Here is a 16439-nt window from a genome sequence, read left to right as displayed (position 1 = left end):
TAAACTTATGCAAAAACTTAACATGGTTGAGAATACTGGTCATACTAACTCATGGTAACTAAAAAAAAAAGACTAGAAGATGGTTGTAGCTGCCTATCAACCCATGACTTGCTCCTATTTAAACTTCTTTAAAGGAAAAAAAACAAAACAAGGTATAAGCTAAATTGAATATATTCTGATACTGCAACTTACCTATTTTACTTATTAAATTCTAGTCTGTTGAAGCAAAGAACCTCTCCTTTACATGTATAAACCCAATGGCACATAATAACGAGGCTCACCAGTATCAAGGAGGAGGAACAAAGGTGATACATGTTTCCTAGAGCTGACAAAACAAACTACCACAGCATGGGTGGCTTAAAACAACAGAAATTTATTCTCTCACAGTTCTGGAGGCTGAGAGTCTGAAATTAAGGGGTCAGTAGGGCGCTGCCCTCTCTGAAGGTTATAGGGGAAAATCTGTTACATGCCTCTCCCGTAGTTGCTGCTATTGCCAGCTATCCTTTGCATTCCTTGGCTCATAGCTACATCATTCAGTTTCTACCTCCATCATCACGTAGTATTCTCTGAGTTTCTGTGTCTATGTCTCTTAACCTCTTCTCATATGGACAGTAGTCAGATTAGTCTCCACCTTAACAATCTCATATAAACCTGACTACATCTGCAAAGACCCTGTTTCTAACTAAGGTTACATTCATAGGCACCAGGGGTTAGGACTTCAAGATTATCTTTTTGGAGAAAATAATTCAGTCTGATGGGTAAGTTAAGCCCATAACCCCAGCATTCTACTATGACATACTGCAGCTACCAATTCCTTTCAGGCCACGGAAGATTGAGATGCTGTAGCTACTACTATTGTCAAATTAATCCCTGTGATAAAAATTATATGGCAGACAAATTCCTGAGTTGAATCTGGCAATTGACACAATAAGCTACATGCTGATTAAGGAGGATATTTACAATTGTATGGTTTTTCCCCAACTTTCAAAGTATATTTACTTTTTCTTTTGTTTGCTGATTTTAAAAAATTCCATCTTGTATCCTGGTTGGTTTTACTCTACTTTTTTTTTTATAGCTGAATTGTGTGCTGCCCTCCTCAATTATATGGTGAAGTCCTAACCCCCAGTATAGAAGAATGTGACAGTATTTGAAGATAGTGCCTATAAAGAGATTATTAAGGTAAAATAAAGTCCTATGGAAGTCCCCAGTTCAATACAATTGGTGTCTTTATCAAAGGAGATTGGGATACGACACACACCAAAACCACATGAAGAGGCAGGGAGAAGAAAGCCATCTATCTACAAGATGAGAGGCCCTCAGAAGAAATCAACCTGCTGACACCTTGATCTCAGACTTCTAGACTCCTGAATTGTGAGGAAATAAATTTCTGTTGTTTAAACAACCCAGTCTATAAAATTAGTAGGCTGTTAACCAAGAATAATATTTATAAGTTTGTTATTATCTCTAAAATCAAGATTATTCTATGGAAATTGAAATATCTACTTGTTAAACAAATGTCATTCTACTGAACATCTGGGAAGCTAAACTTGTTTTAGCTTTGACTAATATCCTAATGACAAGGCCAAAGTCTGTGTTGTTTACCAATACAGGCTCAGTAGCCAGCACCAAGCTGTATGTAATAGTTGCTGTATAATAGTTGTTGTACAATTATGTATAGATCAAATAAGAAGTGGGTGGGTAAGGTTGCTTTAAGATGTAAGAGAAATGAAATAGTAAAGATTACCTGAAATCTTAGAAAAAATTTTTTTGCAAATCAGAAAACACACACAAAGCAGTAATTTGCTCAAGTTCACAGAGTTAAACCAAGACTTGAGACTCCAATTCCTGTATTTTTTCTTAAACATCATAAAAGTGAAATCACATCAAGATATATCCATATCATAGGGTTGCATAACATGAATGTACCCAACATTGCTGAACTGTATACAGTAAACCCTCTGTATCCATGGGTTCTGCATCATGGATTCTACCAACTGCAGATGGAAAACATTTGGAGAAAAAAAAAACAAACATGGATCTTGTGTCTGTACTATGTGCAGATTTATTCTTGTCATTATTCCCTAACAATACAGTATAACAACTATTTACAAGGCATTTAAACCATATATAAGTATTATAAATAATCTAGAGTTATTTAAAACATACAGGAGGATGTGCCTAGGTTATATGCAAATACTACAACATTTCATATGAAGGACTTGAACATCCATGGAATTTGGTATTCACAGGAGGGGAGGTTCCTAGAACCAATCCCCCACTGATACCGAAGGATGATTTCACTCAAAAATGTTTAAGGTGGTGAGTTTACGTGTATTTTACCACAATTAAAAAAATAGATAAAAAGTCCACATTATGAAAAAGTACAATTTAAATCATTCCATACAATTTATATTATATAATTTTCTACTAAAATAATAAAATCTAACTACTTATAATAAAATTAAGACAATGGTAAAAACACTTAACAATTGTTCACCAAATCTAGTAACACAGGTTTTATGAACTTTTCATATTTTTCCTACTTCTGCTAATTTCCTAAATAAAAACATACAGATTTTACAGATACAAATATCAGCTAGTCACTTTAAATAGCATAAAATTGAAACATAATAACTGACCTCTTAAGTTACCTCAAATCAATTTACAATGAGGAGAAACTAATTAGGCTATTGTTCCTATATTTGAATGTTGACAATAAAAATACAGTGTGGCAGCCATTACAACAATTTACAAATATTCCAGTTTCCTTTTCTTCCCCCAGCTATACTACTGAAATTAGAGATGGTCATGTGACCTGCTCTGGCTCTTGAAATGAGAGTGGAAGAGACCTGTATGACTTCCAGGGAGAAGTGTTAAGAGCTAACATGTGCGTCGCCATTCTCTTCTACCTCTTCCACAGTGACTGGAAACATTTTAAAGACTGGCTATTCCTTAGCCAGGATTCTGAGGTAAAGATGACAATGAGAAGAAACCGTGTTCCCAGTATACCCACAAAGGCACTGTGTAAAATAAATCACTCTTGTATTATGTCATTGAAACTTTGAAAGTTTTTGTTACCACAGCATAGCTCAGACTATCCTGACCAACACAAAATATAACACTGAATGTAAAGCAGTTGCATAAAGAAAATAAGACTGGATTCCTACAGACGAAGAATGGGCAGGGAATGTGAGCATTCACCTGTCTGGGAAGCGACTCTGACAGGCTTCTACCATGGTACACACTGCAGGGCATTCTGAAAAGAGGTAAATGCCACAGAGCTCAAGATAAGGGGCAGCAGAAGTATTGCTGCTGGGGGCAGATTCCTAGAGCTGCAACACAGCCTCCATTACGTCTTCCCCTCCCCATCTATGGGTAGGTGCTAAAGAAAACTAGGCTCCTCCCAAATGCCACCTCTAACCTTTCAGCCATTTGAGGAAATCCTCAGTCTTGAAAGAATACAGTAAGGTGCATCCATGAGGCACTGAGGCCCATTCCTTGGCACTTTAAGTTCAACAGCTGCCATACAAGTTTGCAGCCATCCTAGAAGATTTCATCCAGGAGTTAGTCCAAGAGCAGATATTCTAACTGCAATTCCTTGTTTACTGTTGCCCTAATGAAGGCCAAAGAGGAGCTGAACTTTGAATAAGACCAACTAGTTTTTGGTGATCAGATGAGTAAATCACATTACATGAATCAAAACTGGAAAATCCACCAGTTCATTTCATTTGTAACTTTTAGGACCACTGCATACAACTGTGCAGGCTGTGCCCTGCATAACAGCACCCAACCAAGGCAGGGAGGAGCAGACAATGTAAAACTCCATCCACTGAGAAATGCCACCTTTCCCCATTTCACACAAAGACGCCTTCTGTTTGCCAAGACATATGCCTACAGACACCTTACAGATAGCTTACAGTTCCCACCTCTGTTTACCAGAATTTCATGGAGACTTCCTTAGAGGTACTCTAGAGGAGATGCACTCCATACCTGACCATTAACTTCTGACTCTGGGACTCCCTGAGGCTTGATCCTTTCTCCACGAAGACTTACTGCAATACCCTGTAGAGTGACCTGAACCACATACTACTGCAGTCCTGTGCCCAGTGGGGAATATGTACATGCTACTGGCAAATGTGGTATCAGAGGTATTCTTCTGCTAAAATTCCAGCTCTTGGCAGAATCTCTCCAGTGAGCAGAGACTTAAGAAAATTTCCAAAACACTATACTGACTAACATCATTTTGATGTACTAGAGTCCAGAGTTTCTTAAATTTGATGCTATTGATATTTTGAACCACAGTAATTATTTGCTGTGAGGAATGAGGGTCGACGTCGAGCAAGGCAAGTCATGACAACTCTGAATGCTGATATATGGCCAGCAATGATAGCTCATGCTTATAATCCCAGTACTTGGGAGGCCAAGGCAGGAAGATCATGTGAGCCCAGGGTTTCAAGATTATTCTGGGTGACAAAGTGAGATACCATCTCTACAAAAAATTTAAAAGTTAGCCAAATGTGGTGGTGTGCAACTGTAGTCCCAACCAGTCAGAAGGCTAAGGTGAGAAAACTGCTTAAGCACAGGAGGAGTTGGAGATTGCGATGAACTATGATTGCACCACTACATTCCAGCCTGGATGACAAAGTGAAATCCGTCTCTTACAAAAATATATATATATATGAATGTTGATACACGTTCAGGACTCACCTTAACAGACTGGCTCATCTATGGGAGTGTAAGATATTTAAAGAAGAAGGTTTGAGACAGAAAAGGAACAGATTGTAGTAGTATCTATCAAGTTAGAAGGCAGGGTAATACAGTGAAAAGAGCTCTCAACTACAAATTGGAAATCAAAGATTTCAGATTTCATTCTAAAGCCACTGATGTGCTTAGATAAATTGTTTAATCTTTTTCTTTAGATTCCCAAATGCAAACAGAATGATAACTATCCTACCTGTCTTTTGCATGGATCTACTAAAATAATATATAATGAAAAACATGAAATGTTAAATAATAAAACAAATTACAATAAAATATCTTTAAATACATAGGCTAATTTTAGAGTACTATTCATACCCCTTTTTAAAACTATATACAGGGATGGGTGTGGGGTATGGGTATAGGTATGTGTATATGTCTGCACAGAGTGTGAATTATTCATTTTCTTTAAGAACCATGTATAGGGTCCACTTCCAGTAATGACCAAAAAAAGCTCCTATCAGATCACCTGTCCCTCAGATAATAACCATAAACTCTTGACAAAATTAGCAGCAATAACAACCTAAAGAAAGTAGAGAATAACCAAAAGTTAGCCAATTCTGACACAGAGTCATCTCTGAGAAAAGAAAATGGCATTAAGTATGGTTTCCGGGCTTCCAAAAAAAAAGACAGGTGCCAGTCTGTACCATGATGAGAGCAAAATTTCCAATAGAAAAGCCACTGAACCAGAGGTCACTGACTGGAACAACCATAGCCACTGGAAAATGAGGTGGAGAGAAGAAAGACAAGAACCAGAAAGGAAAGCTCCACGTTCTGTGTATAAATCCCATAAACACCTGTCGCTGGAGCATGCATACTCAGGGCAGACTCCAACTTGCCCAGCTAGAAATAAAAAAAACCAGATTGAAATTTGAACGGCTTCCTGAGACAGTTACAGTTTGAGTAAAATCTAGTTAATTTTCAGCTTTTAAAAAGAGCAAAAAAAGCCAAAATCACACACACACATACACACACACACACACCCTACAATAACCAACGGTGCTCTTCAAAAGAATGTAACAGAATCCAAGCTGTCGATAAGATAAAATACACAACGTGGGCCGGGTGCGGTGGCTCACGCCTGTAATCCCAGCACTTTGGGAGGCCAAGGCAGGTGGATCACGAGGTCAAGATATCGAGACTATCCTGGTCAACATGATGAAACCCCATCTCTACTAAAAATACAAAAAAAAAAAAAAAATTAGCTGGGCATGGTGGCACATGCCTGTAATCCCAGCTACTCAGGAGGCTGAGGCAGGTGAATTGCCTGAACCTAGGAGGCGGGGGTTGTGGTGAGCCAAGATCGGGCCATTGCACTCCAGCCTGGGTAACAAGAGCAAAACTCCATATAAAAAATAAAATAAAATACACAACATGTAGATTACAATCCAACATTACTCAATCTGCACAAAATAGGGGACTGTGACCCATTCTCAAGAGAAGAGACAGTCAATAGAGACTGAATTAGAGATGACCCAGGTGTTAGAACTGTTAGCAAATGAGACTTCCAAAGTAGCTATTATAACTGTGCTCAATAATGCAAAAAAAAATTGCTAACAAATGAAAAGATAAGAAATCTTGGAGAGAAACAATAACAAAAAAAGTTCTGGAACTAAAGAACACAGTATGTGAAATAAAAAATTTAACTGGATGGGCTTAACAGAAGAATGAAGATGACAAAGAAGGGAACAAGTAAATCTAAAGAAATATCAATAGAAATTATCCAATCTGAAAAACAAGAAAAACATGAAAGAAAATAAACAGAGTCTCAAGAACCAACGGAAAATACTGAAAGGTTTAACATCTGTAATTAACACTCTAGAAAGAGAAGAGGGAATGGAGCACAACAACTATCTGAAAAACATATCAGCTGAAAATGTCCTAAATTTTATAAAGATTTACAGATTTAAGAAGCTCAGGCCAGGCACAGTGGCTTATGCCTGTGATGCCAGCACTTTGGGAGGCCAAGGCAGGTGGATCATTTGAACTCAGGAGTTCCAGACCAGCTTGACCCACATAGTAAAATCCCATCTCTACTAAAATACAAAATTAGTAGGGCCTGGTGATGGGTACCTGTAATCTTCACTACTCAGGAAGGTGAGGCAGGAGAATCACTTGAACCTAGGAGGCAGAGGTTGCAGTGAGCCAAGATCACACCACTGCATTCAGCCTAGGTGACACAGCAAGACTCCCTCTCAAGGTAAAAAAAAAAAAAAAAAGCTCAGCAAACGTCAAGCAGTATAAACCAAAAATACAAATATTAGCTCGGTGTGGTAGTGCATGCTGGTAATCCCAGCTACTCAGGAAGCTGAGGCAGGAGAATCACTTGAACCTGGGAGGGGAAAAGGAGGGAAGGGAAAGGAGAAAATAATGGCTACACATATCACTGTTAAAGTGCTAAAAACCAAAGATAAAGTGATAATTTTGAAAGCAAAGAAATAGGATGCATTTCATACAGGGGAGTAAACATTTAAATAACCACTGATTTCTCATAGAAACAAAAAAGAGGGCCGAAAATAGTGAAATAACAACTTCAAAGTGTTGAAGGAAAACCACTGGAAGGTCATAAAATTCATAATTAGAAAGCCCACTAGAAATTCTTCAAATTAATTACAAATTGTCATTTCATATAATTTCAAAATAATCAAATACTATATTGCACTGAATCTAATATGATACTGACTCTAGGGCATGCCATTATTTTTATTTAGTATTAATAAAATTCACAAAACATTTCCAATTAATTATATATGACACCGTTCATTAACAAAAACATTGTAATTTCAGAGATGTAAAAACATTAAAAATATAAAATAAGTAAATGCTAAAGTCAACAGTCCTCTTTTAAAAAGCCAAATCAAAATCCCAGCAAGCTATTTTGTGGATATTGACAAACTGATTCTAAAGCTTATATGAAAAGGCATAAAACTCACAATAGCCAACATAATACTGAACAAGAAGACCAAAGTCAGAGGGCTGACACTGCCCATCCCTCCATATCTGTGGGGGCTTAGTTATAGAACCCCCTCGGATACCAACATCCAATAATGCTCAAGTCCCTTATATAGAATGGTACAGTATTTGCATATAACCTATGCACACTAAATAATCTCTTGATTACTTCTAACACCTAATACAATTTAAATGCTAAGCAAATCACTGTTATCTTGTATTGTTTATTTTTATTATCTTTTTATTTTTCCCCCAAATATTTTCAGTCTGTTGATGGCTGAAACCAGATGTGGATTCCACAAATATGAAAAGTTGATTGAATTAGGAAAATAACAGCCAAATAGATTAGTTGATCTATCTTGAACAGAACCAGAGAACCAGAAATAGATACACTTAAATACAGTGAACTGCTCTCTGATAAAGGAGCAAATACATTTCAATGGGAAACAGATAATCTTTTCAACAAATGGTGCTGGAACAACTGGATAATCATAGGAAAAAGAAAAAGAAAAAAGGAAAAAACAACTCTAGACACAGAACTTACATATTTCAAAAAATTTAAATCAACATGGATCATAGATCTAAATGTAAAACTCTAAAACTTCTACAACATAACACAGGTGGAAATCTAGGTAGTGATACTGAGTTTGGTGATGAACTTTTTAGATTAAAAACAGCGAAAGTGTGATCTCTGAGCGAAAAATTAAGCTAAACTTTATTAAATATGAAATATTTGCTCTGCAAAGACACTGTGCAGAGAATAAAAAGTCACAGACTAGGAGAAAATATTTGTAAAATACATATCTGATAAAGGTACTCAAAACATACAAAGAATTCTTAAATTATCAATCAGAAACAAACAGCCCAACTTAAAAATGGGCAGAAAAATCTGGACAACTCACCAAAGCAGCATATGAAACAAAGAAGCATATGAAAAGATAACCCGCATCATGTGTCACTAGGGAACTGCAAATTAAAGTAACAATGAGGTCACACTACACACGTATTAAAATAGCTGAAGTCCATAAACTGACAACAACAAATGTTAGTAAGGATATGGAGCAAAAGGATCTCTTATTCAATGCTAGTGGGAATGCAAAACAGCATAGCCATTAAGGAAGACAGCTTGGCAGTTTTTCACAAAGCCAAAGATAGTCTAGCATATGATCCAGCAATAGCACGCCCAGGTATCCAACTGAGTTGAAAATGTACATCCACGAAAAAACCGCATGTGAATATTTATAACAGCTTTATTCGTAATGGCCAAAAAACACAAAAACCAAGATATCCTTCACTAGGTGAATGAAAAAACAAACTGGTACACCTGCAAAAGAAATTTACTGATAAAAAGATCTGAATTAGCAAGCCACAAGACTAGGAACGTTAAATGCTTATTGCTTAGTGAGAGAAGACAGTCTGAAAAAGCTATATGCTGTATGATTCCAACTACAGTCATGTGTCATTTACAGATAGCTATGTTCTAAGAAACGCATCAGCAGGTGAGTCCAACAATGCATGATCATGTAGTGTATTTACACAAACCTAGATGGTACAGCCTATTGCTCCTAAGCTACAAACCTGTAAAGCATGGTACTATGTATTATATATTGAATACTGCAGATAACTGTAACACAAAGGTAAGTATTTGTGTATAAAGGTACAGTAAAAATATAGTATAAAAGATAAAAAATAGTACAACTATAGAGTATACTAATATAGTATAAAAGATAAAAAATAGTACACATATAGAGGGTAGTTATCATGAATGGAGCTCGCAGGAACAGAAGTTGCTCTGGGTGAGTCCATGAGTGATGAGCAACTGTGAAGGCCTAGGACATTACTGTACCTTACTGTAGACTTTAGAAAGACTGGACACTTAGGCCAGACTAAATTTATTTTTAAAAATTTCTTTCTTCAATAATAAATTAACCTTAGCTTACTGTAAACTTTTTTACTTTATCATAAAGATTTTAAATGTTTTAACTTTTTGACTCTTTTGTAATAATACTTCAAACAGAAACACACTATACAACTATACAAAAAATATTTTTCTTTGTAGCCTTAATCTATAAGCTTTCTCCTATTTTTAATCTTTTTTTTACTTTTATTTTTACTTTGCAACGTTAAAAAAAAAAAACTAAGACACAAACACACACATTAGCCTAGGCCTACCCAGGATCAGAATCATCAATATCATTTTCTTCCACGTCTGTATCTTGTCTCATGGAAGGTCTTCAGGGGCATTAACACACACGGAGCTATCATCTCCTATGATAACAACACTTTCTTCTAGAATGTTTCCTGAAGGACCTGTCTGAAACTGCTTTTCGTAAATATGTAGAAGGAATAAACTAACTCTAAAATAATAATAGAAGGTATATCCTAATAAATACATAGCCAGTAACATAGTCACATTATCAAATATGTACTGTACACAATTATATGTGCTATACTTTTAGACAATTGGTAGCACAATAGGTTAGTTTACCCTAGTATTACTACAAACACGTGAATAATGCATTGCACTAAGATGCTACGATGTTATGACAGATACCGCATCACTAAGCTATAGTAGTATTTCAGCTCCATTGTAATCTTCTGGGACCACCATCATATATGCAATTGTCACTGAGCGTAACATCATTATGCAGCACATGGCTATATATGACATTCTGGAAAAAGGAAAACTACAGAGACACAAAACAGGTCAGTGGTTGTCAGTGGCTGAGGATTAGAGAAAGAGTATGGATAAATAGGTGACACGCATTGATTTTTAGGTCAGTGAAACTATTCCATGTGCTACTGTAATGGTAGACACATGACAATATGCATTTGTCAAAACACATAGAATTGTTCAACACAAATAGTAAACCTTAACATGTATGAACACTAGTCAATAACAATGTATCAATATTGTTTCACTAATTGTAACAAACTTACCATGCCTGTTAATATCAGAGAAAACCATGGGGAAGGAGTTGAGTTGGGAGAATGAGGGTAGTATATGAAGTACATGGAAATTCTCTGTAGCATCTGCTCAATTATTCTATAAATTTAAAACTGTTCTAAAAGTCTATTAATTTAAAACCTGGGCATTTTAAAATCAAAGAAATGTGATATAGTTCTGTTTTGGGAATCATATTACAGTAAGAGTTAGAAATAGAGGCAGACCTAAACTATAACTACAAACTTCAAGATATCCCATTTTCGACAATCAAATACTTACTAAGCACATCCTATGTCAAAAACGTCACCAGTTACCTCATCATGACTGAGCTGTGATTATACCTATTTTTCCTTAGATCTCCCAACTCTCTTGTCTCTATGCTGTTTTCTACCCTTTGCCTTATTCCAAGTATCGTTTCTCCCAAACAATGTTTCTCACTAATTCCATGAAATGTCATGATAATCAAATACAATAGTCTAAGGTAAAACCTTAGAGCTCATAGGTTTCCTTCCTCTACTGTAAAAGTTCTCATATTATCTTCTTCCTCCTTTATTGTCAAGAGGTTTCAATCATAATTTTAAACATTAAAAACTAAAACTTAACTGGAAAAAAGTAGCTACTTAAGAAAACAAATGGGCCGGGCGTGGTGGCTCATGCCTGTAATCCCAGCACTTTGGGAGGCCGAGGTGGGTGGATCATGAGGTCAAGAGATCGAGACCATCCTGGTCAACATGGTGAAACATCGTCTCTACTAAAAATACAAAAAATTAGCTTGGCATGGTGATACGTGCCTGTAATCCCAGCTACTCAGGAGGCTGAGGCAGGAGAATTGCCTGAACCCAGGAGGCGGAGGTTGCGGTGAGCCGAGATCGCACCATTGCACTCCAGCCTGGGTAACAAGAGCGAAACTCCGTCTCAAAAAAAAAAAAAAAAGAAAAGAAAAAAGAAAACAAATCAACTTTTCCTCAGAAATTAAAAAAAAAGAATCAAACATTTCCCTTTTGGTATTCCTATAAGATTCGAAATTTTAGAACTTTCCTCAAAATATGAAAAAAGGGATTGTGCTTTTAATGCTAATTACATATATATGATATACATACATAAATACAACCACACATGTATATAAAACAAACAATATACATCTCTCAAATTATTGAGGGAAGGGACAATATCCTTACTCATATTTCATGCCAAAAAAAGTTCCACATAAATCCAAAGGTTAGGTATAAAAAATAAAACTTTAAGAGTATTACAAAAGCCAGGTGTGGTGGCTCACATCTGTAATCCGAACTATTTGGGAGGCTGGGGCTGGTGGATCACTTGAGGTCAGGAGTTCGAGACCAGCCTGGCCAATATGGCAAAACCCCATCTTTACTGAAAACGCAAAAATTAGCCAGGCGTAGTGGTGCATGCCTGTAGTCCCAGCTACTCGGGAGGCTAAGGCACAAGAATCACTTGAACCTCGGGGGCACAGGTTGCAGTGTGCCCAGATTGCACCACTGGATTCCAGCTTGGGCAACAGAGGGAAACTATGTCTCAAAAAAAAAAAAAAAAAAAAAGAGTACTCACAAGAATGTATGGGGGATGATGGTTAATACAAGTTGGGTGAAAAAGTTTTTCCAATGAAAGCCCCAAATTCACAAGTCGTATTAGAAGAGATTTCTATGACCAAGCTAATCTACTTCTACAAATTTATCTTATGGATATACTTGCATATATAGACAAAGACATACATGTAACATAACATCATAACAGAGTAAAATGAACAGCAGACTGAAAATGATTATGTGTCCACTGATGAGGACTGGCTAAATAAATTACAGCATGTATATAGAATAGAATATTATACAGTTACGAAAATAATTCAGGAAGATTTAAATGTGTTGATATGACACAATCTGTGGGATATACATTGTTAAGCAAAAACAAGTTACAGGAAGAATATGTAATAGCTTCCCTTTCATGTTAAAAAAAAGCAGGGGAGCTATGCAGAGATTTTTTTTTTATACACATACTTTAAATACTTCTAGAAGGACACAAAGGAAATTTATGTGGTTGCCTGTGGAAAGAAAGATGGGTCTAAAAATAGGAATCTTGCTTTTACTGTATATCCTTTGAAGTTTTTGAATTAGCTTTTAGACTGTGCATAAAGACCATTACAAACAAAAAATCAAAGACTAAAATTCAAAGCAAATATCATAATATTAAATATCCTATACATAGGATTACTGAGAGAATTCTTACCTTTCTCTGCAAAATTTAAGCGAATGTAGTATGGCAGGCCTCTTTTGACGTAAATTCCATAAGTGTAAGGTGTCATCAGCCAAGGCACTCACAAGAGCTCCCTTAAAAATCAAGTATAACATATTTCATATACAATATACAAACATTAAGTCTACTCAATAGTTGCCAGAAATATCTCCTTCCCAAATTTCAAAACTTTCTGCCAATAGATATAGATCTAAGAAACACTTGCCTCACTTAGATTCAAAACAGCAGATGTAAAAAGTGTATGTGTATTACATGTATGTAAATACGTTAGCTTCTTCAATAAAGTAAAGTATAATTTAGTATCTCATAAGCCAAAAGTATACTAGGATCTAGTGGAATAGTATGGTTAAGATCTAGTTATTTAAACTTAGAGGTCAGACTGTAAATTACTTGGTAACTATTATACATACTTCCTTGATTAACAGAACAAAATATGATATGAAGTAACCCCCTAATTTCATCTGGCTTAAGACCAATCCTTACGAAAGTACTATACCCAGATCATAATTCTACTACTAGAATGGTATGAAAAATAAAGATAGCATTTGGCACACTGTAACTTCCATGTCTGAAGGTTTCAAAATCTGACTAATTTAGAATGTTAAAATGTCTGATACCACTAAATATTATTATTTATAGGGAAGAAAAGGCCTGGCAGTATTTGAGAATCATTTAAGTGGCTCATTCTCACCCAAACCAAACAAATCAGAATATCCAGAGTGCTATAGTTTAGATGTGGTTTGCAACGCCAAAACTCACCATGTTGAAATTTAATTACCAATGAAGTGGTGTTGAAAGGTGGTAAATGATCCCTCACTTGGTTCATAAGGGATCTGCCTCCATGAAGGGTTTAATGCAGTCTCTGGGAAGGGAGGGCGTTTTTTTCCTCACAGGACTGGATTAATTCATATGCTAGTGGTTGTTATAAAGTGAGGCTGACCTCTTTGCTCTCTTGGCTTGCACCAGCTTCCCTTTCTGCTTCTCTACCATGTTATGATGCAGCATGAGGCCCTCACCAGAAGTCAGCCAGATGCAGCTGCTCAATCTTGGACTTGCCAGCCTCCAGAATCAAAAGTTAAATAAACTTTCTTTATAAATTACCCAGATTCAGGTATTCAGTTGTAGCGAGAGAAAATGGCCTAAGACACAGAGCAAAGACCTATGCAAGCATATTTTGAAAAACCTCCAGAGATGACTCTGATGTAAAATTATGAATGTGATGTGATGATTGTGAATAAAATTACGACTCTCTAGAGTTAATCTATTACAACGTCTAAATGTTTTTCCTCAAAGGAGCTAGAAATCTATCATCAACACTGAGAGAATACTAAGACAAGAGATGTAACATGCAGAATTTACATTAATTTCAAAAAGATTAGCAAGACCAATCTTTTAGGTTATTGTAAGAAATCATAAAGTCTCAACCTTTCAAAATAAGAGTTTCTCATCTACTCAAAATAATTAAAACAGCTGTCAGAACAAGATTTATATCAAATTATCTCTCCAACTCTTTTTCACCTTCAAAATTCTACAACGGCTACCCTAGTGTGTAACTTCTGTTGCCAGGACATGACAACTGGAATGCAGAAACACATAAAGTCCACACTCTCTCCATTTCACTAGAAAGCATCCTCTTACCTACATCACTTTGAAGTAGAGAAACTCAAAGGATTTAGTGTATCAAAGATTTGTACTGTTATTTCTTATTTACATCATATATCAGGCCATACCATCTTCTTTCTTAATATGTTTGCCGCATCTTACAATCTCAGGGAAGAAGAGAAGACAAAAAGCCAAAATGGCAGTAACAGCTAACCTCCTCTTATGGTGGCTCCTTCACCTACACACTATATAGTTTTCTAAATCTGAAAGCAAACAGGTAAACCTGTCAGATTTCCACTTTTTAACACAATAAAACTATCTTTATGTATTTATAATTTAACATTCAAACAGGTAAAAAAAAAATGGCCATCCCAAAAAAGTCTATGATCAATCTTATTGAAGAGAAAAAGAATACTTAATACAAATGTAAACAGCATAAATTTAATATTTCTAATATTTAGGTGTACAGCAATTGATTTGCTGTATTTTATTAACTGGTTCAAGTGTTGCTTTAAAAAACGATCTTAACGCAAGTATAAAAATGAAGAACAGGCCAGGCATGGTGGCTAACGCCTATATAATCCTAGCACTTTGGGAGGCCAAGGCTGACAGATCATGAAGTCAGGAGTTTGAGATCAGCATGGCCAAGATAGTGAAACACCGTCTCTACTAAAAATACAAAAATTAGCTGGGTGTAGTAGCATGTGCCTGTAGACCAAGCTACTCAGGAGACTGAGGTGGGAAAAATCACTAGAACCCGGGAGGCGGAGGTTGCAGTAAGTCGAGACCATGCCATTGCACTCCAGCCTGGGTGACAGGGAGACTCCATCACAAAAAATAATAATAACAATAAATAAAGAATAACAGGTTACTAAATGCCAGGGACTGAGGGTGAGCAGGAGTTCAATTACAAACGGATTCCCTTAGTGCTGAGGGTACTTTATTTCTGAGGGAAGTCCTTCCCTTAGTGTTGAGGGAACTGACCCGTATCTTGATGTGGTAGTGTTACATGAACCTGCACATGTGATAAAATTGAACTACACACACAAACACACAAATAAGTGCATATAAGAATGGAAAAAATCTAAATATAGGTCTATAGTTAGTAGTATTGTTTTGTTGTCATTTTTCTGGTTTGCTATTTTAGTATTGTTATATAAAATGTTACTACTGGGATAAGCTAAAAGAAGGGTAAACAAGCACTTTCTGAAACTATTTTTAAAATTAACTGTGAGTATAATTATTCCATAATGAAACATTCTTTAAAAGAGGAAGAATAATCTGAGTCCTCATATATGGGTTCAACAACTTTCCACATTGTAATTTTTTAAAAATTCTAACATTAGGAGAAATACCTAATGTAGATGATGGGGGGATGGATGCAGCAAATCACCATGGCATGCATATACCTATGTAACAAATCTGCACATTCTAAAATAAAAAACTGAATATTCGGGTATAAAACCTAGAAGCAAGCTATCTGTGAAACTGCTTTGTGAGATGTACATTCATCTCAGAGAGTTGAACCTATGTTTTGATTCAGCAGTTTAGAAACACTCTTTGTGTAGAATCTAGAAAGTGACATTTCAGAGTGCACTGAGGCCCAAGGTGAAAAACTAACCGGCGATAAAACCTAAAGGAAGCTATCTGTGAAACCGCTTTGCAATGTGTGCATTCATCTCAGAGTTGAACCTATGTTTTGATGCAGTAGTTTAGAAACACTTTGTGTAGAATCTAGAAAAGGATCTTTCAGAGTCCACTGTGACCTATAGTGAAAAACAGAATTATCAGGCTATAAAGCATAAAAGCAAGCTATCTGTGGAACTGCTCCACGGTATGTGCATTCATCTAAGAGAGTTAAACCTTTGTTTTGATTCAACAGTTTAGAAACATTGGTTATGTAGAATCT

At 36.2% G+C, this 16439-nt stretch overlaps 1 protein-coding gene across 13 annotated transcripts in view; it reads right to left on the bottom strand.

Annotated features, from left to right (window-relative positions):
• STXBP5 (syntaxin binding protein 5) overlaps nt 1-16439 on the bottom strand; it is a 179612-nt gene that overhangs the window by 131007 nt on the left and 32166 nt on the right. For all 13 annotated transcript variants that reach the window (XR_013534617.1, XR_013534616.1, XR_004742141.3 and 10 more), the window contains exon 4: nt 12902-13002. Coding sequence is in view for 8 of the 13 variants with exons in the window: in XM_078370267.1 (XP_078226393.1) it covers nt 12902-13002 (101 nt within the window). In the remaining 5 variants the exon portion in view is untranslated. The remainder of the gene's footprint in view (nt 1-12901; nt 13003-16439) is intronic.

The sequence above is a fragment of the Callithrix jacchus genome, chromosome 4 (assembly GCF_049354715.1).
Source record: "Callithrix jacchus isolate 240 chromosome 4, calJac240_pri, whole genome shotgun sequence".
Classification (NCBI taxonomy): domain Eukaryota; kingdom Metazoa; phylum Chordata; class Mammalia; order Primates; family Cebidae; genus Callithrix; species Callithrix jacchus.
The sequence above is the reverse complement of the archived record's forward strand: the minus strand, read 5'-3'. Positions and strand labels throughout refer to the sequence as shown.